Source organism: Typopeltis vanoorti, chromosome 10 (genome assembly GCF_054136105.1).
Source record: "Typopeltis vanoorti isolate ZY-2024b chromosome 10, IOZ_Tvanoo_1.0, whole genome shotgun sequence".
Taxonomy (NCBI): domain Eukaryota; kingdom Metazoa; phylum Arthropoda; class Arachnida; order Uropygi; family Thelyphonidae; genus Typopeltis; species Typopeltis vanoorti.
In genome coordinates, this window is record NC_143558.1 from 132,446,050 (window position 1) to 132,466,773 (window position 20,724).

Below are 20,724 nucleotides of genomic sequence, written 5' to 3' on the forward strand. Positions count from 1 at the left end.
GGAGTCTTAAGAAGGTATTTTCAGGGAAACTTCAGAAGTACAAAGTCAGGAAAACTAGAATGTTTAGGAGGGGATGTAGGTATGCATGGGTCAAGGCAACCTAGAGGTTAGTAAGTGAGAGAGTGATCACATGATTACTCTCCCACATGATAGCAACCCAGGTTAACTTTAGTCAGCCAAGTAACACAAGATGTAAGGGAGGCAATGCAGGGAGTATTACAGTTTATGCACACTAATGCCAGAAGTATTCAAAATAAGATTAAGGAGTTTTTGACATTGGTTAACACAACTTGGGCAAAAGTTATAGGCATTAATGAAAGATGGTTGACTGGGGATGATAGGTCATAGGAATAGAATGCAAGGAATATAGCATCTGCAGAAAGGCCAAAAGGATGGGGAAAAGGGGATTTTTCTAATGATAACAGGGGAATTAAAGCCAAAAGGAGTAGAATTACGTTGTGGGGGCTGGGATTTAGAAGGCAGTTCATTTGAGGCTATCTGGTGTGAGATAGAGGCCAACAGGACTAAATATGTAATTGGTTGATGCTATAATCCAGGGGGGGGGGTATATGGGAGAAAGTATATGACATGCACTCACAAACTAGCATAATGAGTATAGGTCGAGTAAGTATTATGGGGGATGTCAACTATGGGGGCATAGATTGAGAGGGGGAATGGTCACAAACAGCAAAGGAAATGAATTGATACAGCTGCTGAGAAATAATTAACTGAGACAATATGTAATGGAGAGGAGACGGGGTTCAAGAGTGCTAAATCTGGTTCTTGCATCAGAGAACTTAACACTAACCAATCTAACTATGCTGCCTCCACTTGGAGAAAGGGACCATGTAGTCTTGACCTGGGAGATTGCCAAACATGCAGAATTTTCTATTAAGGGCTATATGTGGAACTACAAAGCATGTGATTATGACAAACAGAGTAGACAGCTTTCAGCAGAGCCATGACATAAGAACTTGAAGGGGAGAGAGAGATGTTGGTGTGCACAGGAGATAGTCAAGGGGTGTTTGAAAAAAGTAGTATCTGAATGTATATCTAGAGTCAGAAGGATAATTCAGTTAGGAGTTAGATGGTTAACAGCTTCATTAGGCAGGAGTTGTGGGGATTTATAATCCCTCCATAACCAAAAGGTTATGGAGGGATTATAAATTATTATTACGTGACACCTCCAGGGAATCCAAGGACTCATCGTGGGAGGGCACACTACTCTACTTTGCTAAATAGATCTCATCCTCTGTACTACTACTTAATTCTCCAACCATGACATTACTACCCTCAAAGCCATCTATTGCCCATTATCACCAACAACAGTATTTTTGTCTGTAAATTGCATGTGTTCTGAAGGCTGATTTTTCTGTATGCGGAATGAAAACCCAAGTTTCTGGGAGAAAAAAAACCCTGCTACCACCATACGAGATCAGCTAACTCACCTTGAACTGGAAAAGCCCATATAAGGATTTCCCTTGTCATGACGAGGATCAAACTCAAGTCTTTTTCCAATTGAAGGGCACAATGTTCCAATATTCTTACAATTGCACTACAACGGCTATGAGATTATAAAGAAAAAACAGTGATCAGAATTCCCATCAGCAGTATAAGGCACAGACAAGAAGGATGATCGGTATGGTAAGAGAAAGCTAGCTGATGAGGCCAAAAGAAATCCTAAAGAGTTCTTTATCTATGTGGCAAGTAAAAGGAGGAATGCTTATGGAAGAATGATTTTAAAAAGTGCTGATAGTGGGGAGGTAACCAAAACAAATGAAATTGTTGAATTACTGAGTAAGCATTTTTCAGGAAAGTACCATCTAGGTGGTAACACTGCAATGTCAGATGTGACATTAACTGATAAGCGAACAGAAGATGAAGAGATGGAGGTGCTTAAAATATTGCAAAACCTCAATATGAACACAGCCATGGGATTAGATGGTATATGCCATCTATCAGCCTGTGTTTTACGAAAATGTGCAAGGGAATAATCAGCTCCTCGACCAAGCTGTTCAATTTAAGCTTCCATACTAGGAAAGTATAAGGAGTTTATTTTCTCTAGGAACTGAAGTAATTTTGACTCAGAGTGGAACCAGACTGCAAACATATCAACAAAATGTAACCATATATGAGGCTGAGGAAATATGGTGTCAAAGAGCTCTTTATCTAGATGCTCATTAAATAATCAGCTACAAGTGGTGAGACAGGACTGCCCATTGCTGCTATTCTTTCAATTTGTTTGAATAATTTATTACACCAAGTAGAATAGCCTACATTGATGGCACATTTAAACAGTGCATTTAAACAATGTATTCTGGAAAATCAGACTAAAAAAATGAAGAATCTCTAGTAGTGGTATGTTAATGAATAGGAAGACTACATCAAAAGAAGACATAATATCACTATCAGACAGATATAGTAAGTGAGATTCCTAAGATGATGATGAGAGAGATGTTTTTGTAAGTAAGAGAGCCAACATCGTCCATTATTGGGTGTAGTGCATTCCCATCTGCATGTAGATCATAGAGATAAGGCAGACAGGCACGATGAATTCACAAACTCTCAACAGCAGTGGCATTCCACGATTGTACATTGTCATCATCATCAAATTCCTGAAATGTATACCCTCAAGGGGGGGTGTAGAGGATATGATAGCATTACATGAAAAATTTACATCATTACTAACTTCCGATCTACAATTTTCCGTATCAAGTCTTGACAAGTAGCAGATTGATAAGCCTCCAACATTATCAGATCATATATTTCTATCGTCTAAGGCACTTTGTACTGTAATAATCCAACTATATTATTATTATTTTTATTATCCAGGCCTCCATGGAGTCAAAAGACTCATCATGGGAGGTCGTTTTTAGGAAACACAAAGATTATCATACTACTCCTTGAACCCATTGACCGTTCCCGCTCCAACCACTCTCTCAGAAATGCATTCCAAGGTTCAACCACCCTCCATGCAAAGAAACCACTCCTCACCCTTTTGCGCACAGCCTCCTTTCGTAACTTCCAGGGATGGCCCCTTGTCATTGCTCCTTCCAGCCGTTCCACCAAGTGAAAGAACTCTCCGATGTCTACCCTGTAACTGCCTCTCAACAGTTTAAAAGTCTCGATCACATCACCTCTCCCTCCTCCATCTACCAAACTCTGCAGTCCACATTCCCTCAGTTGATCCTCATAACTCATATTGTACGGTCCTGAAACCATCTTTGCCATCTGCCTCTGCCTTTCCTACAGTCAATTTATCCCATTCAAATCCTGAGGACCAAATCCGAGAACAATAGTCCCAGTGTGGTCTGATCCGTGTCTTATACAACGGAATGATGACTCTTTTATCTTTACAGGTCAGCATCCTTCTGAGATACCCTCACCACCTTTGCAATATGCTCCCTGAATTTCTGTTTTTCTCTCAATCATCACCCCCAGAATATATTATTATTAAAATCTCACCTGCATGGAATCAGAGACGCATCATTGAAGGTACACACTATTACACACAATGCTCATCCAACTGTACTTTAAATTGATTCAATATGTCTACATTCACAACACTCTCTGTCAATGCATTCCACTCACTAACCACTCCGTGCAAAGAACCTACTCCTCACTCCTCTTCTCACACCCTCCTTTATACAGTTTCCAGCGATGGCCTCTTGTTCTATATCTCGGTCTTCCTCTGCATCGTTTTCCTGCCAACCTGGCAGAGAACACTTGCTTTGCTAATCTTTCCTTGCCCATTCTGTTTAAGTGACCATACCACCTGAGATTAGCTCTGCTGATGCATTCCTGGATGCTGACAATGCCTAGTTCTTTCCTAATATCCTCGTTTTTAATATGATATTGCCATTGATGCCGCCTGTTCACACTTCTAATCTTTCTCAGGACTCTCAACCTGTGGAAGAAGTAAAACATTTCAGCTACCTAGGCATGATTTTTAGAGAAGATGGTAAATTAAATATGGAAATAGACAACAGAATCAAAAAAGCTGGCATGGTAGAAAATGAATTGAATAAATTCATATGGAATAAGAGAGAAATTAGTTGGAACACTAAATTAGCTGTATACAAGACAGTGTTCAAACCAGTTTTAACTTATGGATCTAAGAGCTGAGTCAGAAGTAAAACACTTGACCAAAGACTAGAGACGCAGATTTTCAAGTGTTTTACTTCAGACTCAGCTCTCAGATCCATAAGTTAAAACTGGTTCGAACACTCTCTTGTATACAGCTAATTTAGTGTTCTGACTAAATTAAATTTCTCCCTTACTCCATACGAATGTATTCAATTGACTTCTTACCATGCCAGCTTTGTTGATTCTGTTGTCTGTTTCCATATTTAATTCATCATCTTTGGTAAAAATCGTGCCTAAGTAGCTAAAATGTTTTACTTGTTCCACAGGTTCTCCGTTCAAAACACAGTTGACATTTTCAACGATTCTACCTATTTTCATTGTCTTTGTCTTTTTATTGCTGACCTTCATACCATATCTATTACAACAGTTATTCAATTTAGTCAGGGAATCTTGCAAACTTGTAGCGCATTTATTTAAAAGTATAACATCGTCCGCATAAAGCAAAGAGCTGACAACATTAACATCTCCAATTCTGATATCATGTTTAATACCACTTTCCTTCGTAATGTGATCCATATAGATAATGAATAACAGAGGGGATAATGTACATCCTTGTCTCACACCAGATTTAACATTAAACCATCTTCCTGTATTTCCTTCAATTCTAACTGCTGACATGCAACTCAAATATCAAAGCAATACTTAGTCTTTAAGACTAAGTATTGCTTGATATAATGCCACATTGACACCATATAACTGAAGCGTATTGAATAGCTTCTCTCTTGGCACCTTGTCATATGCCTTTTCCAGATCAATAAAACTTAAATACAGATCTTTGTTATATTCCCATGCTTTCTCCACTATTTGTCGTAAAGTGAAGATCTGATCCTGACAGCCTCTATTTGGCCTGAATCCAGCTTGTTCTTCACCCAGCTTTTCTTCCACAATTCTTCTCAACTGTTTCTCAAGTATACTTGCATAGATCTTGCCAGGAACACTCAGTAGGGAAATACCTCTGTAATTCTCACATTCAGTTTTATTTCCCTTTTTATATACGGTACTATTAGAGCTCTACTCCAATCATCAGGAATTCGTTCCTCTGTCCAGGCCTTCCGAGCTATGCAGTGGAGCCACTGTAAGACTCTTATACCACCATACTTCAGCATTTCTGGTCGAATATCATGTACTCCTGCTGCCTTTCCACATTTCAAGTCTTTGATAGCTTTTCCTACTTCAAATATGGATATGTATTCCTGTTTTTTTTACCACTGTGCTATAACTGCTTGTTTCATTTAACAATTTTTCGAAGTAATTACTCCATACTTCAAGGATATCTTTTTCTCCTGTTTTCATGTCACCTTTATCATCTCTAACTCCTTCTACAGCTCTCTTTCCTCCATTTCTAAGCTTCTTCAACAACCTCCAGAATATCTTACCACCTTCTTGATATTTATTTTCTATGTTCTTGCCAAAGTCCTCTCATGAATTTTGTTTAGCTAGTTTAACAACAGTGTTTAGCTTTCTTAAATTTGTCTCTGTATTCTCTAAGAGCAGATGCATATCAAACGTTCCTGACTTATTTGCCAGGAAATTTTGATATGCTTCCTTCTTTTCCTTTACTGCTTGTTTAACTTCCTGTGTCCACCATGGAGTTCTGATTTTTCTCTCCTTGCAGACAACCTCACCACATGCCTCTCTGGCTGAATCAATCAGGGTTTGCTTCAAGGCTTGCCACTGAATCTCCAAAGTTTGGTTCCTGTTCTCAAACTCTCATTTATTCTTCAATAATCTTTCTGTATTTTAGTCTACAGTTCACATCTGAGAGCTGCTCAACTTTTATTCGCTTTAAAACTTTCTTACATGTTATTCTTTTCTATATGAAATTCCATTTTATCATGCTCAAGACTAAATAGTGATCACTTCCAATTTCAAATCCTCTGTACACTCTGGTATCCTGCACCTGTGGGAAAACATCACCATTAATAATAACATAGTCAATGAGACTTTTCTTATTCCTTGCCTCTTCTCTCCATGTAAATTTGTGCACATTTTTATGATGGAATATGGTGTTGGCAATAACCAGTCCATGTTCTGAGCAGAAATCCAACAGGTATTTGCCATTGTTATTAGCTTTGCAATTTTCTCCAAATTTTCCCAAAATATTTTTGTATGTCTGATAATCATTTCCTACTCTGCTATTTAGATCCTCAACTTTTCCTTTTTCATTGTGTCAGTTGCTTTCTCTAAAGCATCAAAAAATTCCTCCACTTCTACCTTCTGTGGGACCATAGGCACAAATAAGTCTCATTGTCCAATTCCCCATCTGATATTTGCCCACATCGCTCTACTTGAGACTGACTGCCATTCAAGATTAGTCTCGTATTTTGTGTTGAATATTATGGCTACTCCTTCTTTTCCTTGATTGTCATTGCCTGAATATAACATTTTGTATTTATTGCTCAGAAAGATCTCACCAGTTTTTGTCTTTTTTGTTTCAGTCACCCCTATTATGTCAATCTGGTACTTATCTAATTAATCAGCTAGCTCCATTTCTTTGCCATTTAGGTTTCTTATGTTGATAGTACCGATCCTAAACTCTGGTGATATTGAGTTGGGGTGTACTTTCAGGTTTGTTCCAGTAGCTGACTTTTCGCTGTTCGCACGAGTTCCCTGGTGAAAACAACGGGGGCCTTGTTTAACCGGGCGACACCCCAGCTGGCATGAAATTTTGTCATGTTGTACCATCATTTTGTATATTGTTTTAAGCCAATAAGAATACAATTTGGTCAGCTATATCCCAAATTGCCAGCCCATCCTCATTTGTTCAGTATCCAGGTAGATACCTAAAAGGGTGCACCATGAGAAGGTGAGGATTGGGCATTAGGTCAGAAGCCCTGGTCGGTTCTTTGCATTCCTTTAAAGGCTATGTGGAGGTCTCCTCTCAGTTATACAGCTTTGACCCTTAATCACCCCTTGTACATTGTCTAAGCATTTTATTTAATTTATTAATTTGACCTTTTGTTAGATCCCTGCTGATAACACTGTACATTGATGTATTTCTTAATAAGATATTAATTTTATGATTATACTTGGTGATATTACCTTTGTAATGACAATATTTGCATCCTGGCATAGGGAACAAAGAGCGTGTACATCTGAGAAAGGTATTTATTTATTTATTCATATGGCATGAATATCAAAACATGCAGTACAATACACTGTCACTTTAATAACATATAAAATTAAAAGTCAAAAGTCATTTTAAAAACAAATAAAATTAAAAGGTTACATCCATATTGGTCAGATAGCTCACAGCTTCAGATGTAGCACTTAAAAAGTCCAATTTGTCTCCTGAATATGCTCTGAGATAACACTGAGTCACAATATGGTTCATAGTTTGTCTCTGAGCTCCACAATCACAATGCGGGAATGGTCATTTACCCCATTTAAAAAGCATGTCTGCACATACACCATGACCAGTTCGTATTCTATTAAGCTGAGTCAGGATTTTAGTGGGAGGTGTGAGCAAGCATCAAAACTTTCTTGTAATTCATTGAGAGAAAATTTTGTGATGTCATCTGTATGGCTCTCCCACTGTTCTTGCCACTTTTGCTTCAAGTCGAAGTTAGAATGTAGTAGTAGTTGGGCTAATTGTAGTGGTGGATGTCTTGATCTCAGTCGTCGTACACTTAAGTCTGGGAGATCTAAATGTATTGGTAGGGCTGTGTTCTTCAAGATTTTCTTATACTCCTGTAAGAGAGCCTTAGTCCTGTGCAGATTCGGTGGAACAATGTTACTAAGAGCTGGAAGCCAGTGTGTGGGCATTGATTTAATTGTGCCAGAAATCAGTCTCATTGTATTATTTAGTTGGCTATCAACAAGTTTAACATGTGTGCTATTTAGCCACACTGGTGAGCAATATTCGGCAACAGAAAAAACTAGACCAAGAGCAGTAATCCGCAGATTATCAGCTGTTGCTCCCCATGTTGTGCCTATTAGTTTTTGTATTATGTTGTTACAGGTTCTTAACTTAGAAGAAACGTTTGTTAGGTGTTGCTTGTTAGAGAGCGTGCGGTCCAGGGTAATGCCCAAGTATTTTGGAAGCTTATTGTGTCGTAGTAAACATCCTTCAAAGAAGATATGTAAAGTGACATCTGCCATGTGATTATTAAGGTGAAAGCTTGATACTTCTGTTTTTGTCTGGATTGAGCTGGAGCCTCCATTTTTTATAATATTCACCTATAGTTTCAGATCTTTTGTAAGTACGTCTTCAGCCTGATTCATGTTTTTGTGTCGAATAGCAATTACAGTGTCATCAGCATAGCAGAACTTGCGTGAGATGGTAGCAGGCAAGTCGTGTGTATAGGTTATAAAGTAAGGGTGCCAATACTGACCCTTGTGGAAGACCATTATTAAGTTTTCGTTGTCGGGACATTTTATTTCCTAATATAACTAGAAATAAACGTTCAGTGAGCATGGAGGAAATTAAGTGTGCAGTCCGTTTACATGGGACAATGCTAAGTAATTTGTATATAAGACCTCCACGCCATACTGTATCATAGGCTGCTGTTAGGTCCAAGAAGACAGCTGATGTTTTTTCTTGCTTCTGAAATCCAGCTTCTATGTATGATGTTAAAGTGAGCACTTGATCACAGCAACCACGTTTTTCTCTAAAACCAGCTTGCTCAATCAGGACATGCTGCATAATTGCACAATATGGACAATCTGTTGTACAGAAGGCGCTCTAACATTTTATAAGTGCAACTCAATAAAGCAATAGGTCTGTACCTTTTTGTCTCCTGGGGTGGTTTTCCAGGTTTAAGAATAGCAACTATTTTTGACTTCATAAACTGGATAGGTAGTTGGCCAGTCAATAATATATTAGAAAAGAATTCACAGAGCCATTTTATAGTATTTGGCCTGCTATTAATCAGAAATTCAGGATGGACACCGTCGAAGCCTGGGGCCTTGCCTGCTTTGATATCTTTTATGATGATGGCTTTTACTTCATCTATAGTGAAGATTGAGGCATATTGTGAGAAAGCAGGGGCATTTATTTTTAAAGCTCTAAGTTCTTTCTTAACTTTCTTGGTATGTTCATGGTCCCTAGGTGCCCTGGATATATTAACGATTTGATTAGCTATTTTCTCAGGGGAGATGATTGTGCTTTTTCTTTTAGGTAGATTAGTTGTGGATAGTTGTTGGAGAAGATTCCAAGCTTTTCTACTTGATCCTTTGAAGTCAAGGTTTTCAACCGTATCAATCCATTTTGTTTTTTGAGATGAGTTCAGGCTATGTAGTAATTCATCTGCTATTTCAGGATCTTCACTTTTCAGGAACTCTCTGTAGAGATGTTCACTCTCTTCATTCCATCCGGGGACATAATCTTTTTTGTAACCTCTAGGGATATATTTTTTTGCAGTTGATATGATTGCTCCTACAAATCTCTTGTACTCTGCAACTCTAACAGGTATCCACCAAACACATTTATCCAATTCATTTGCAAAATTTCTCCAATTTGCTTTTTTAAAATTCCAACACGGTCATGGAAAGGATCTTGCTATAGGTAGTGTCATACCAATTTCCAGTAACACCGGTCGATGTTGGCTGTGTGGGAAGTTAGAAAGTATATATTGTTTTGCTGGTAATGTCTGCCCTTCTGTGTTTATTGAAACAAAACATAAGTCTGGATTAGACTCTGTTTGCCATGCTGATGATCTAAAGGTATTTCTATCTTTGGCATCAAATACAAGGTATATATTATTTATTTCTGCCCATTGAACAAGGGTAGTCCAGCAGTCATTGTTATCACGGTACTTCCATTCTTCATGATGGCTATTAAAATCACCAATCCATACTGTTGGATGTTGACAAGTAGGTATCACATCTATAGACCATGATGTTAAAGGAGGTTTATAGACATTGACTACTGTTATGTTGTGAATTTCCACACTCACAAGATGGGTATCGTTATCACATCTCGTTGTCAGGACAGAAGCCTTTTCTATATCATCCTTGATATATGTTGCAATGCTATAATTCCGGTGGTATGTAGCACCAATCAGAGTGTAACCAGTTATTTTTCCTCTTCTACTAAGGTCGTCTTCATTTTCAGCATGTGTTTCTTGAAGCACAACGTCAATGTTATTTTCTTGTAGTATTTTGCAGAGATAGTCACATTTTGCTCTGTTAATTCCCTTGATATTCAGTTGACACATCTTAAGGCTAAATCCCAGTTTTTTGTCAGCATCATCAATAAAATTAGAAAAATCAGTATTGTTTGACTGCATGCCTTAGCCAGGAGAACTAAGTGTTAGACTGGCTGCCAAATCGCTCTAGCTCAATTAGCTAGAGCGATTTGGTAGTTCGGGGTGTAATCTAGCTCGTCTCCTCGTGGGTGCACCACGATGAGGCGAGCTAGATTACACCCCTGAGAAAGGTATATTTATAGGAGATGGTTTTGCTTTATATACAATTTGGGAAATCTCAAGATATAATTTATTTGCTTTATGTGTGTGCAATTCTCTGATATCTTTTTCTACATTTACCAAGATTTCAAAGTAAGGTATAATTGAGGAGACAAAAGCCTTTATACAAATTACTTATTTCATCATTTAATGATCCATTGGTTAAATTTATAACCCAACTGTTATAGTTTGATTCAGTTACTGGTTGAATACTGTGGAAGTTTCTTCTTTTGATATTTCAAATTTATGAATTAATCTATGTTTATGGATGAAATGTGCACATTTGGTTGCAGGCCTTCAACCTCATGCTCCTCTATCTCTTCATCCAATACAGTAGTAGTAGTAGCATGCACCATGTTACATCTGGTTATTATATCTTAGTAAAGTGAGCACTCAATAACTGAACAATTTCATTAGCTTCTGACACAACAGCATCATCTACATTCAGTAAAGTTATTCTTCCACATTCATTCTTTCTTTTACTTGCAGTATAACATTAAAATTCTTTTGGATTGCTTTTAGTCTGCACAGTCAATTTCTTTTCATACTGTGATATAACTTTCTGTGCAATACTTCTAACTTTTCTGGCCTGAGCTTTATATATTTCATTACTCCTCTCGTTCATATCCGCATAATATTCCTTCCACATCACCTTCTTCTTAATAGATCGCTTGTTTAATAAGGTTGCACATCCATTTCACTCCCATCCTATTTGTTCTTTGAAATCTAGGGATACAGTCAGATATCAGATTTAAAAGATTCCCATGCATTGCTGATACCATGGGATCAAATAGTATTCTCCTAAGTTGATCATAATTTTCAGCTTTGTTGCTCAGCATGTAACTGTTCTAATGGATAGTCATATTCTTAACAGAGACCCCTTCTGACACTGTAATTCAATCTAACACCCTTGGACCTCAAGTTGCTTCATTCATATGCTGCTTGAGATAGTTGTCTCACAACAATTCAATAAATTCTGCATCATTCTTATAAGATTTCTCTTCTATCCAATCAATATTTGGTTGAATAAAGTCACCCATAATGATCATTCATTTAGTATCCATCAGGGTAATTTAGCAATGCATTTCATCATCCCCAACAACTGTGAACTGCCAGGTCTGTAGCAACACTAATCCATATGTTTCATGCTGTTAGTCTCCACTACACACTAGATAGGCATCGATCTTTCTGCTACATGGGAATTATAACCATTATTGCCTTTATGTGTTTCTAACTTAATGGGAACTCAAGTCATCTGACATCATTAATAGAACTCTCCCTTCTCTTCTATATCCTTTACATTCAATCCCAGTTACAACATCTGATTCTGATATCCAGCAATGAACTCAACCTCTGTTCTGCATTCTGTTCCTCATGCTCTTTTCCCTCTGCAGATACACCTACTTGCCGGCCTGGTTGGCCAGGTTAGCATATCTGCTCTCCAACTAAGAGACTGCAGGTTCGAATCCCACCACGGGCATGGATGTTTGTGATTGTTCTATTTACTTTGTGTGGAAATGGCATCCACGACTCTACCCCTTCTTCTAGCAGAAGGTTTCACCTCCAAAACGGGTGAGGTATGGGAGTCACCACATGGCATCTAAGTACATCAAATGCAAAATTTTTATTTATAGGTATTATTTCTGGGAAAATTCCCATGTTTTTATTATGAAAATTATGAAAAGTTATAAAAATTCCAATGTTTTCACTTATTTTATTTTATAGATACATTCGAAAGGAGGTCTGAGTTCAAAGCATACATTTCAAGCCCTTCACATGATACATAACCATACTCGATGCCATTTATGTATTTATCGTGTTTGCATACAACAGCTGAATGTTCTCACTGTTACTCCCCTGATGATCTAGTATTCCGAACTCTCTCTCTGAATTAGGTCTCACTCGAATAAGTAATTTTTCCAGGATCCTGACACCAAATCCATTGAGGTGAAGGCCATTCCTTTTATACAAGTCTTTTTTGTCATCAACCACACTCTACGCATCTAAAAAAACTCACATCTATTTCTTCTACACAGTAGAAGAAATAGATGTGAGTTTGTGAGTCTGTGCATCGAATCATTTGTTATCATGGCCCTCGTTAACTTGGTACTGTTGTATCACAGTAACAAATCAACAATTTTTTAACTCTCTGACTTTTATTTCTCACTTCTTCCAACAGACCTTTCACATCCTCTCTCATACTATATTTGTCACTACTTAAATCATTAGTTCCAACAAGAACTACAGTATCTTTTACTTTCTTTTTCTGTTATCTTTGTCATATCTTTAATTTTCAACCCTGGGAAGCCAGCAGTAGTGACTCCCTCAGCAAGCACAAATTCTATGGTTGAATTGTCAAACCATATCACTTATTTTTTCTTATATTTTAAATGACTTACCTTGTTGTTACCATTATTATTCTTAGCAAGTTCTGTGCTTTCCTACCTCTTCTTGTTCTGATAATTTTTCTTATCATGCCATCTCACTTATTCTTATCATGTTTAATAAATTTAGTTTAATCCTTTATCCAAGTGTGAGCAAACAAAGTTTGCACCTGAAAGTATCTTCGGGACTGGGTTAAGGTGGTACCACACCAGGGCAACTCGATGCAAAGGTGGAGCAAGCTACCAACACTCCTATCTCAGTATCTCCTATAATGCAAATTATAGGAGATACTGAGATAGGAGTGTTGGTAGCTTGCTCCACCTTTGCAACGAGTTGCCCTGGTGTGGTACCACCTTAACCCAGTCCCGAAGATACTTTCAGGTGCAAACTTTGTTTGCTCACACTTGGATAAAGGATTAAACTAAATTTATTATACTCTAACCAAGTGAAAAATAAACTTTTATCATGTTTAAGTTTCTTTAAACATTTTTTCACTTTTTTTTTCCAATTCTCTTTTTGATTTCCTAATAATTTCTTTTAATCAGGATATTTCCAATGTCATATTATTCTCAATTATTTTATCATCATTACTGATGCAACATTTCTGCTCATTGGAACAGAGGTTCTCAGCAGTAACTATTTTAACTTGTGCCTTAGATTGTCTTGTTGAGGCAAGTTTTCAGTGCCATTTTTAAGACTATTAAAAACTGATAATAATTCTACAGTTATGTTGCTAAATGCACTAATACAACAAATCCACTAAAAGGTGGCAATAATGTACTACCAGTACACCAATTAATCTAAGAACACACTCAAAAAATTATCAAAAATTACCAGCCATATATATATATATATATATATATATTTTTAAATAGATTTGATGACTTAAAAACCGAGATTACTTATAAAGATTTAATAAGATTAATACAACTAGTTTTGGCTTATAATAGCCTTCATCAGGTATTCTTAAAGGAAGAGAATAGTAATAAACATTGAAGTATCTAAAAACTTGAAAATACAGGTAAAAAATCACCACACATAATTATACATAAAAAACGTTGTATTTTTTCAAGTTGTTCTAACAGGCGTGCCATTGTTTATTGCAAGTGTGCGTGCAGACTCACATGAACGTCAATATTGAATAACTGCAGCATGGCTATCTGGGATGTTATAACTCAAATTGTTGTTTAAGTGAACAGGATTCAGAAGGATTTCCCTTGATTCTATAATTTTTCTCTCAAACTTGTCATCAGAGTGAAAAATATTTTCTGATCTATCCCAGCAAACAGAGTGGCTTTGTTGATCATCATTAGGACTATTTGAAAAAAGAATGTGACTGGATAATGCAGTTGCATGTGATCTTTTGTAAGAGATGTCTCTTTTATGCTCTTCTATATGTTGCTCAACAGATTTGTTAGTGTCCAAAATAAGGGATATTGCAATCGCACCATAATTTATATACACCTGGATATTTTAGGTTGTGATGAGGAGGCTTTGGATGGCTGATTAGAGAACGGATTTTTGGAAGGGTGTTGAAGAACGTCTTGATGTTATATTTTGTAAGGACTTTTGCTAATTTGTTAGAGACTGTGCTAATGTATGGGATCGAGATGCTGCCTTTAAAATTAATAGTTTCTGTGGTGCACTGTCTAGAAGGATCCAGAAGAAATTTCTTAATCGTTTTTTCAGAGTAACCATTTTGTTTAAAGATAAGAGAGAGTTGATTTATTTCTTTTTGCAGTTCATCTTGTTCATTCAAGAGAGAGCGTGCTCTGTGTCCTAAGGTAGATATAGTTCCAAGTTTTTGTGGTTGAAAATGATGAGAAAGATTATGCAGATATCTATTGGTATGAGTAGGTTTTCTGTATATAGAGATTTTTAATCTTTCAGAGCAACGTGTAAGCATGACATCCAGGAAAGGCAAGGAGTTATTATTTTCTAGATCAGCAGTAAATTTTATATTAGGATGTTGGATGTTAAGATGATTAAGAAAAGCTATGAGAGATGTGTGCCCGTGATTCCAAACAATGAAAATATCATCAACATATCTTTTCCAAACTTTCGGTTTAAATGAGAAGGAAGATATGGCTTTCGTTTCAAAATCTTCAAGGAAGATGTTAGCTAGAACTGGGGACAAAGGATTGCCCATTGCCAGGCCTTGCTTTTGTTGATAAATGGAGTCCTGATATTTGAAGTAACCAGAATGAATACAATGTTTTAATAAAGCAAACATTTTTTTTGGATAATATGTCCTTTAGTAATGTAAGTACCTCAACTGTAGGAACATTAGTAAACAAAGATATAATGTCAAAACTTGCTAGAATGTCATTTTCATTGATGGGAATATCTTTTATATGCAAAACAAAATCTGTGGTGTTTTTGATGAAAGATGAAGATTTATTGGAGAAACACTTGAGGTATTTTGCTAGATATTTTGAAAGTTTATATGTAGGTGAATCAATTCCTTCCACAATTGGGCGAAGAGGGATGTTTTCTTTATGAATTTTGGGAACTCCATAGATGCGTGGGATAAGAGGATGTAGAGAGCATGAAGAGAGGCAAACATTATGAGGAAGTTCACTCGCAGTCTTTAACAAGTTGTTTGTACGGTTTTGTAATTCTCTTGTAGGATCTTCCTGAAGAATTATCCAAGTAATTGAAGCATTTTGTTGTGGTAATCTTCTGAGTTGAGGATGACTGTGGAATTGCCTTTATCAGCAGGTAAAATAATAATGTTACTGTTCTGTTTTAGATTTTTTAGGGCTTGTCTTTCAGCCAGAGAAATATTATCTGTTGGAGGGTTAGCATTATTTATAATGAAAATCGATTCAATACAAAGAAGTTTCGCCAAATGATTAGGAATGAGTGAACTTGCCTTTTCTATTTTTGTAAGGAGAGATTCTTTAGAGATAAATTTTGGTGAGGGAATGAAATTGAGACCTTTGCTAAGAATATCCGTTTCCGCATCCGTTAAAATATGAGAAGATTTGTTCATTACAACTTTTTCAGGATTAATACGGGCTTCACTATGACTAGATCTGTTTTGTATCCTTTGTAGATTATTAAATTTCTGGATAAGAGTATACTTATTATTGTTTTGTATTCGAGTGGCTTGTGCTTCACTGTTAATGATAAAAACATGTAAGTTATCATTATCCAGCATTTCTTCAAGTTTTTGAGCTAAAGATCTTTTAGTGCTGAACAAAAAAGCTAAACAACTTTTTTGTTTCCGAAATTCTTTCGCTGAGGAGATCCATCTTAGCTTTACGATAAATTCTTTTAGCGCGTTCCATTGTTATTTTTTCTTGAAAAGAGATGAATTTAGGAAAAACTGAATGGAACTTACAACGTTTGAGAAATACTAACCTGTTTATTTTCAGGCCTATTTTCTTCAATGTTTTTTTAAAATTCCTTATAAATTATGGTGCGATTGCAATATCCCTTATTTTGGACAAACTAACAAATCTGTTGAGCAACGTATAGAAGAGCATAAAAGCGACATCTCTTACAAAAGATCACATGCAACTGCATTATCCAGTCATGTTCTTTTTTCAAATAGTCCTAGTGATGATCAACAAAGCCACTCTGTTTGCTGGGATAGATCAGAAAATATTTTTCACTCTGATGATGAGTTTGAGAGAAAAATTATAGAATTAAGGGAAATCCTTCTGAATCCTGTTCACTTAAACAACAATTTGAGTTATAACATCCCAGATAGCCATGCTGCAGTTATTCAATATTGACGTTCATGTGAGTCTGCACGCACACCTGCAATAAACAATGGCACGCCTGTTAGAACAACTTGAAAAAATACAACGTTTTTTATGTATCAATTATGTGTGGCGATTTTTTACCTGTATTTTCAAGTTTTTAGATACTTCAATGTTTATTACTATTCTCTTCCTTTAAGAATACCTGATGAAGGCTATTATAAGCCAAAACTAGTTGTATTAATCTTATTAAAGCTTTATAAGTAATCTCGGTTTTTAAGTCATTAAATCCATTTTTAAAAATGTATCACAACAACCAAGTTGAAGCATATAATCACATCTATAGCCTAAATAACGAGGCAGCTCTAATTAACATAAAAAGGAATTTAAAAAAACATTGAAGAAAATAGGCCTAAAAATAAACAGGTTAGTATTTCTCAAACGTTGTAAGTTCCATTCAGTTTTTCTTAAATTCATCTTTTTTCAAGAAAAAATAACAACGGAACGCGCTAAAAGAATTTATCGTAAAGCTAAGATGGATCTCCTCAGCGAAAGAATTTCAGACACAAAATGTTGTTTAGCTTTTTTGTTCAGCACTAAAAGATCTTTAGCTCAAAAACTTGAAGAAATGATGGATAATGATAACTTACACGATTTTATCATTAACAGTGAAGCACAAGCCACTTGAATACAAAACAATAATAAGTATATTCTAATCCAGAAATTTAATAATCTACAAAGGATACAAAACAGATCTAGTCATAGTGAAGCCCGTATTAATCCTAAAAAAGATGTAGTGAACAAATCTTCTGATATTTTAACGGATGCGGAAACGGATATTCTTAGCAAAGGTCTCAATTTCATTCCCTCACCAAAATTTATCCCTAAAGAATCTCTCCTTACAAAAATGCTCTCTATAAGAACAGATTGAGGGTCTGTGGACTTCAAAAATTGGCTGATAGGCAAAAATGAAGAAACATGACATAAACATATAAGTCATTGTAAGGGTTTTTATAATTGATGCTGCAGATTTTATTTCAGTACATCACAGGGAAGGAAAGAGCAAGGGATCACCCATAAAATTGTATAAAAGTGTAATTAGCAAGAGTGTTAGGAGTAGACTTTTGCTTAGAGGGCAGTGAATGGGAGAAATGGGTTGCCAGAGGTGGTTGTGAGTGCTTTGTAAATGAATGAGTTTAAGGAGAGGTGTGATAGGTACTATATGAATAATGGATCTCCCACAATGAGTTTTCTGACTTCTACTCCATGGAGATTACCTGTGTAATAATAATAATTTAAAAAAATAAAATAAAATAAAATGATATGCCTATAGTAATTACTTTGAAAAATTGTTTAATGAGAGTGGCAGAAGCAGTGACAGAACAACAGTAATGATATATTGCAATCCAAAGCAATATATCAGTACTTGAATAGAAAAAGAAACAGGATTGCTCAAATGTAGAGATATTTCAAAAACAAGGCACTAACTTATGTGTGCAAGTAGATTGCAAGAAGGTTTTATAGCTTTATAAAACTTTGTTAAGCTATAAAACTTTCTTAAGTGATAAAACATAATGATACAAACCTGAATTTCTCGCTTTTATATTCTTCCTGCCAAACAAAAGTTTCATCAGCTTCTATTACATTCTGGCAAGCATCAAGAATCATGGCTGTAAATTTCCAGAGAGATTCTTCTACCAAATATCGCAAAGAATCCTATAAATTATAACAATATTTAAAAAATAACAATCAATTAATATTATTATTATCTATAAACACACACACATATGTGCAAATGCATGTGTGTCAAAGATTTACTTCTCTCTATATATATATTTCAAAAGGTTATATCAGACTGCATATTGCTTTATTTATTTGGAATTTATGTTTCATTTACATAATAATTCACAGAACTTACAAGCCCTTAAAGCCACAACTGCCCAGATTGGTTTTGTAACCATTTTTAGGTTTTCCTTTATGCATTAATTTCAAATAAAGTTTTCAAGTCAGCCATATGCAACTGAAATCAAACTAACACACTGTCCTTTTGTAGTGTGGAAGTTTTTTATCTTATAAAAAGACATTGAACATATCATGAAAAGACTGAACTAGATATTTTAACTATAAATTTCATTAGTTCACAGAATACCAAATACTAAATTGATGTATACAATAATAATTTTGAAACTTCCAATATAAAGTCTGCATGATAAAAACTAAGAAAAATAAGCTTCATTTTAATATCATCATCATCATCATCAAATTTCTGCCATGTACCCTCAAGGGGTGTACAGGATACGATAGTACTACATGAAAAATTTACATCATTACTAACTTCCTATCTACAATTTTCCTCCAAATCAGTCTGTTACTTGTCAAGACTCCAACATTATCAGATCTTATATTTCTATCGTCTAAGGCACTTTGTACCATATCACTCCACCTATATCTTGGTCTTCTTCAGGGGTCGTTTTGCTGCCAATCTGGCAGAGAACACTTGTTTTGCTAATCTTTCTTCGCCCATTCTGTTTAAGTGACCATACCACCTGAGATTAGCTCTGCTAACGCATTCCTGGATGTAGACAATGTCAAGTTCTTTCCTAATATCCTCGTTTTTAATATGATACTGCCATTGATGAAATCTGTTCATGCCTATAATCTTTCTCAGGACTCTCATATCTGTGGTCTCTAGGCTTTGGTCAAGTGTTTTACTTCTGATCCAGCTCTCAGATCCATAAGTTAAAACTGGTTTGAACACTGTCCTGTACACAGCTAATTTAGTGTTCTGACTAATTTCTCTCTTATTCCATATGAATTTATTCAATTGACTTCTCACCATATCAGCTTTGCTGATTCTGTTATCTATTTCTATATTGAATTTACCATCTTCACTAAAAATCGTGAATTTTTAATTATTTTTTAAAAATCGTGAGTTTCAATGATTCTGCCTATTTTCATTGACTTTGTCTTTTTATTGCTGACCTTCATGCCACATCTATTACAACAGCTATTCAATTTAGTCAGAGAATCTTGCAGACTTGTAGCGAATTTATTTAGAAGTATAACATCATCTGCATAAAGCAAAGAGCTGACATTAACATCTCCAATTTTGATATCATGTTTAATACCACTTTCCTTCATAATGTGATCCATATAGATAATGAATAACAGAGGGGATAATGTACATCCTTGTCTCACACCAGATTTAACATTAAACCATCTTCCTGTACTTCCTTCCTAACTGCTGACTTACAACTCAAATACAGACTAAGTATTGCTTGATATAATGCTCCTTGACACCACATAACTGTAGCGTATTGAATAGCTTTTCTCTTGGCACCTTATCATAAGCCTTTTCCAAATCGACAAAACTTAAATACAGATCTTTGTTATATTCCCATGCTTTCTCGACTATTTGTCATAAAATGAAGATCTGATCCTGACAGCCTCTGTTTGGCCTGAATCCAGCTTGTTCTTCACCAAGCTTATCTTCCACAATTCTTCTCAACCGTTTCTCAAGTATACTTGCATGCATCTTGCCAGGAACACTCAGTAGGGAAATACCTCTGTAATTCTCACATGCAGTTTTATTTCCCTTTTTATATATGAGTACTATGAGAGCTCTACTCCAATCATTGGGAATTCGTCCCTCTGTCCAGGCTTTCTGAACTATGCAGTGCAGCCACTGTAAGACTCTTATACCACCATACTTCGGCATTTCTGGTCTAATATCATCTATGCCTGTTGCCTTTCCACATTGCAAGCCTTTGATTGCTTTTTCTACTTCAAGTATGGATATGTATTCCTGCCTACATGCCTGGTCAGTGTTTTTTACCACTGTGCTGTCATCACAGCTTGTTTCATTTAGCAGTTTTTCAAAGTAATTAATCCATACTTCAAGGATATCTTTTTCTCCAGTTTTCATGTCACCTTTATCATCTCTAACTCCTTTTACAGCACTTTTTCCTCCATTCCTAAGCTTCTTCAACAATCTCCAGAATATTTTGCCACCTTCTTGATATTTATTTTCTATATTCTTGCCAAAGTCCTCCCATGACTTTTGTTTAGATAGTGTT

The 20,724-nt window shown here is 36.0% G+C and overlaps 1 protein-coding gene across 1 annotated transcript in view; it reads right to left on the reverse strand.

Annotated features, from left to right (window-relative positions):
- The window catches only part of sac (sterile affecting ciliogenesis), a 515,109-nt gene that overhangs the window by 262,763 nt on the left and 231,622 nt on the right, over positions 1-20,724 (reverse strand). Inside the window, exon 9 of the mRNA XM_090399395.1 lies at positions 18,234-18,364. Within this exon, the coding sequence (XP_090255521.1) occupies positions 18,234-18,364 (131 nt within the window). The remainder of the gene's footprint in view (positions 1-18,233; positions 18,365-20,724) is intronic.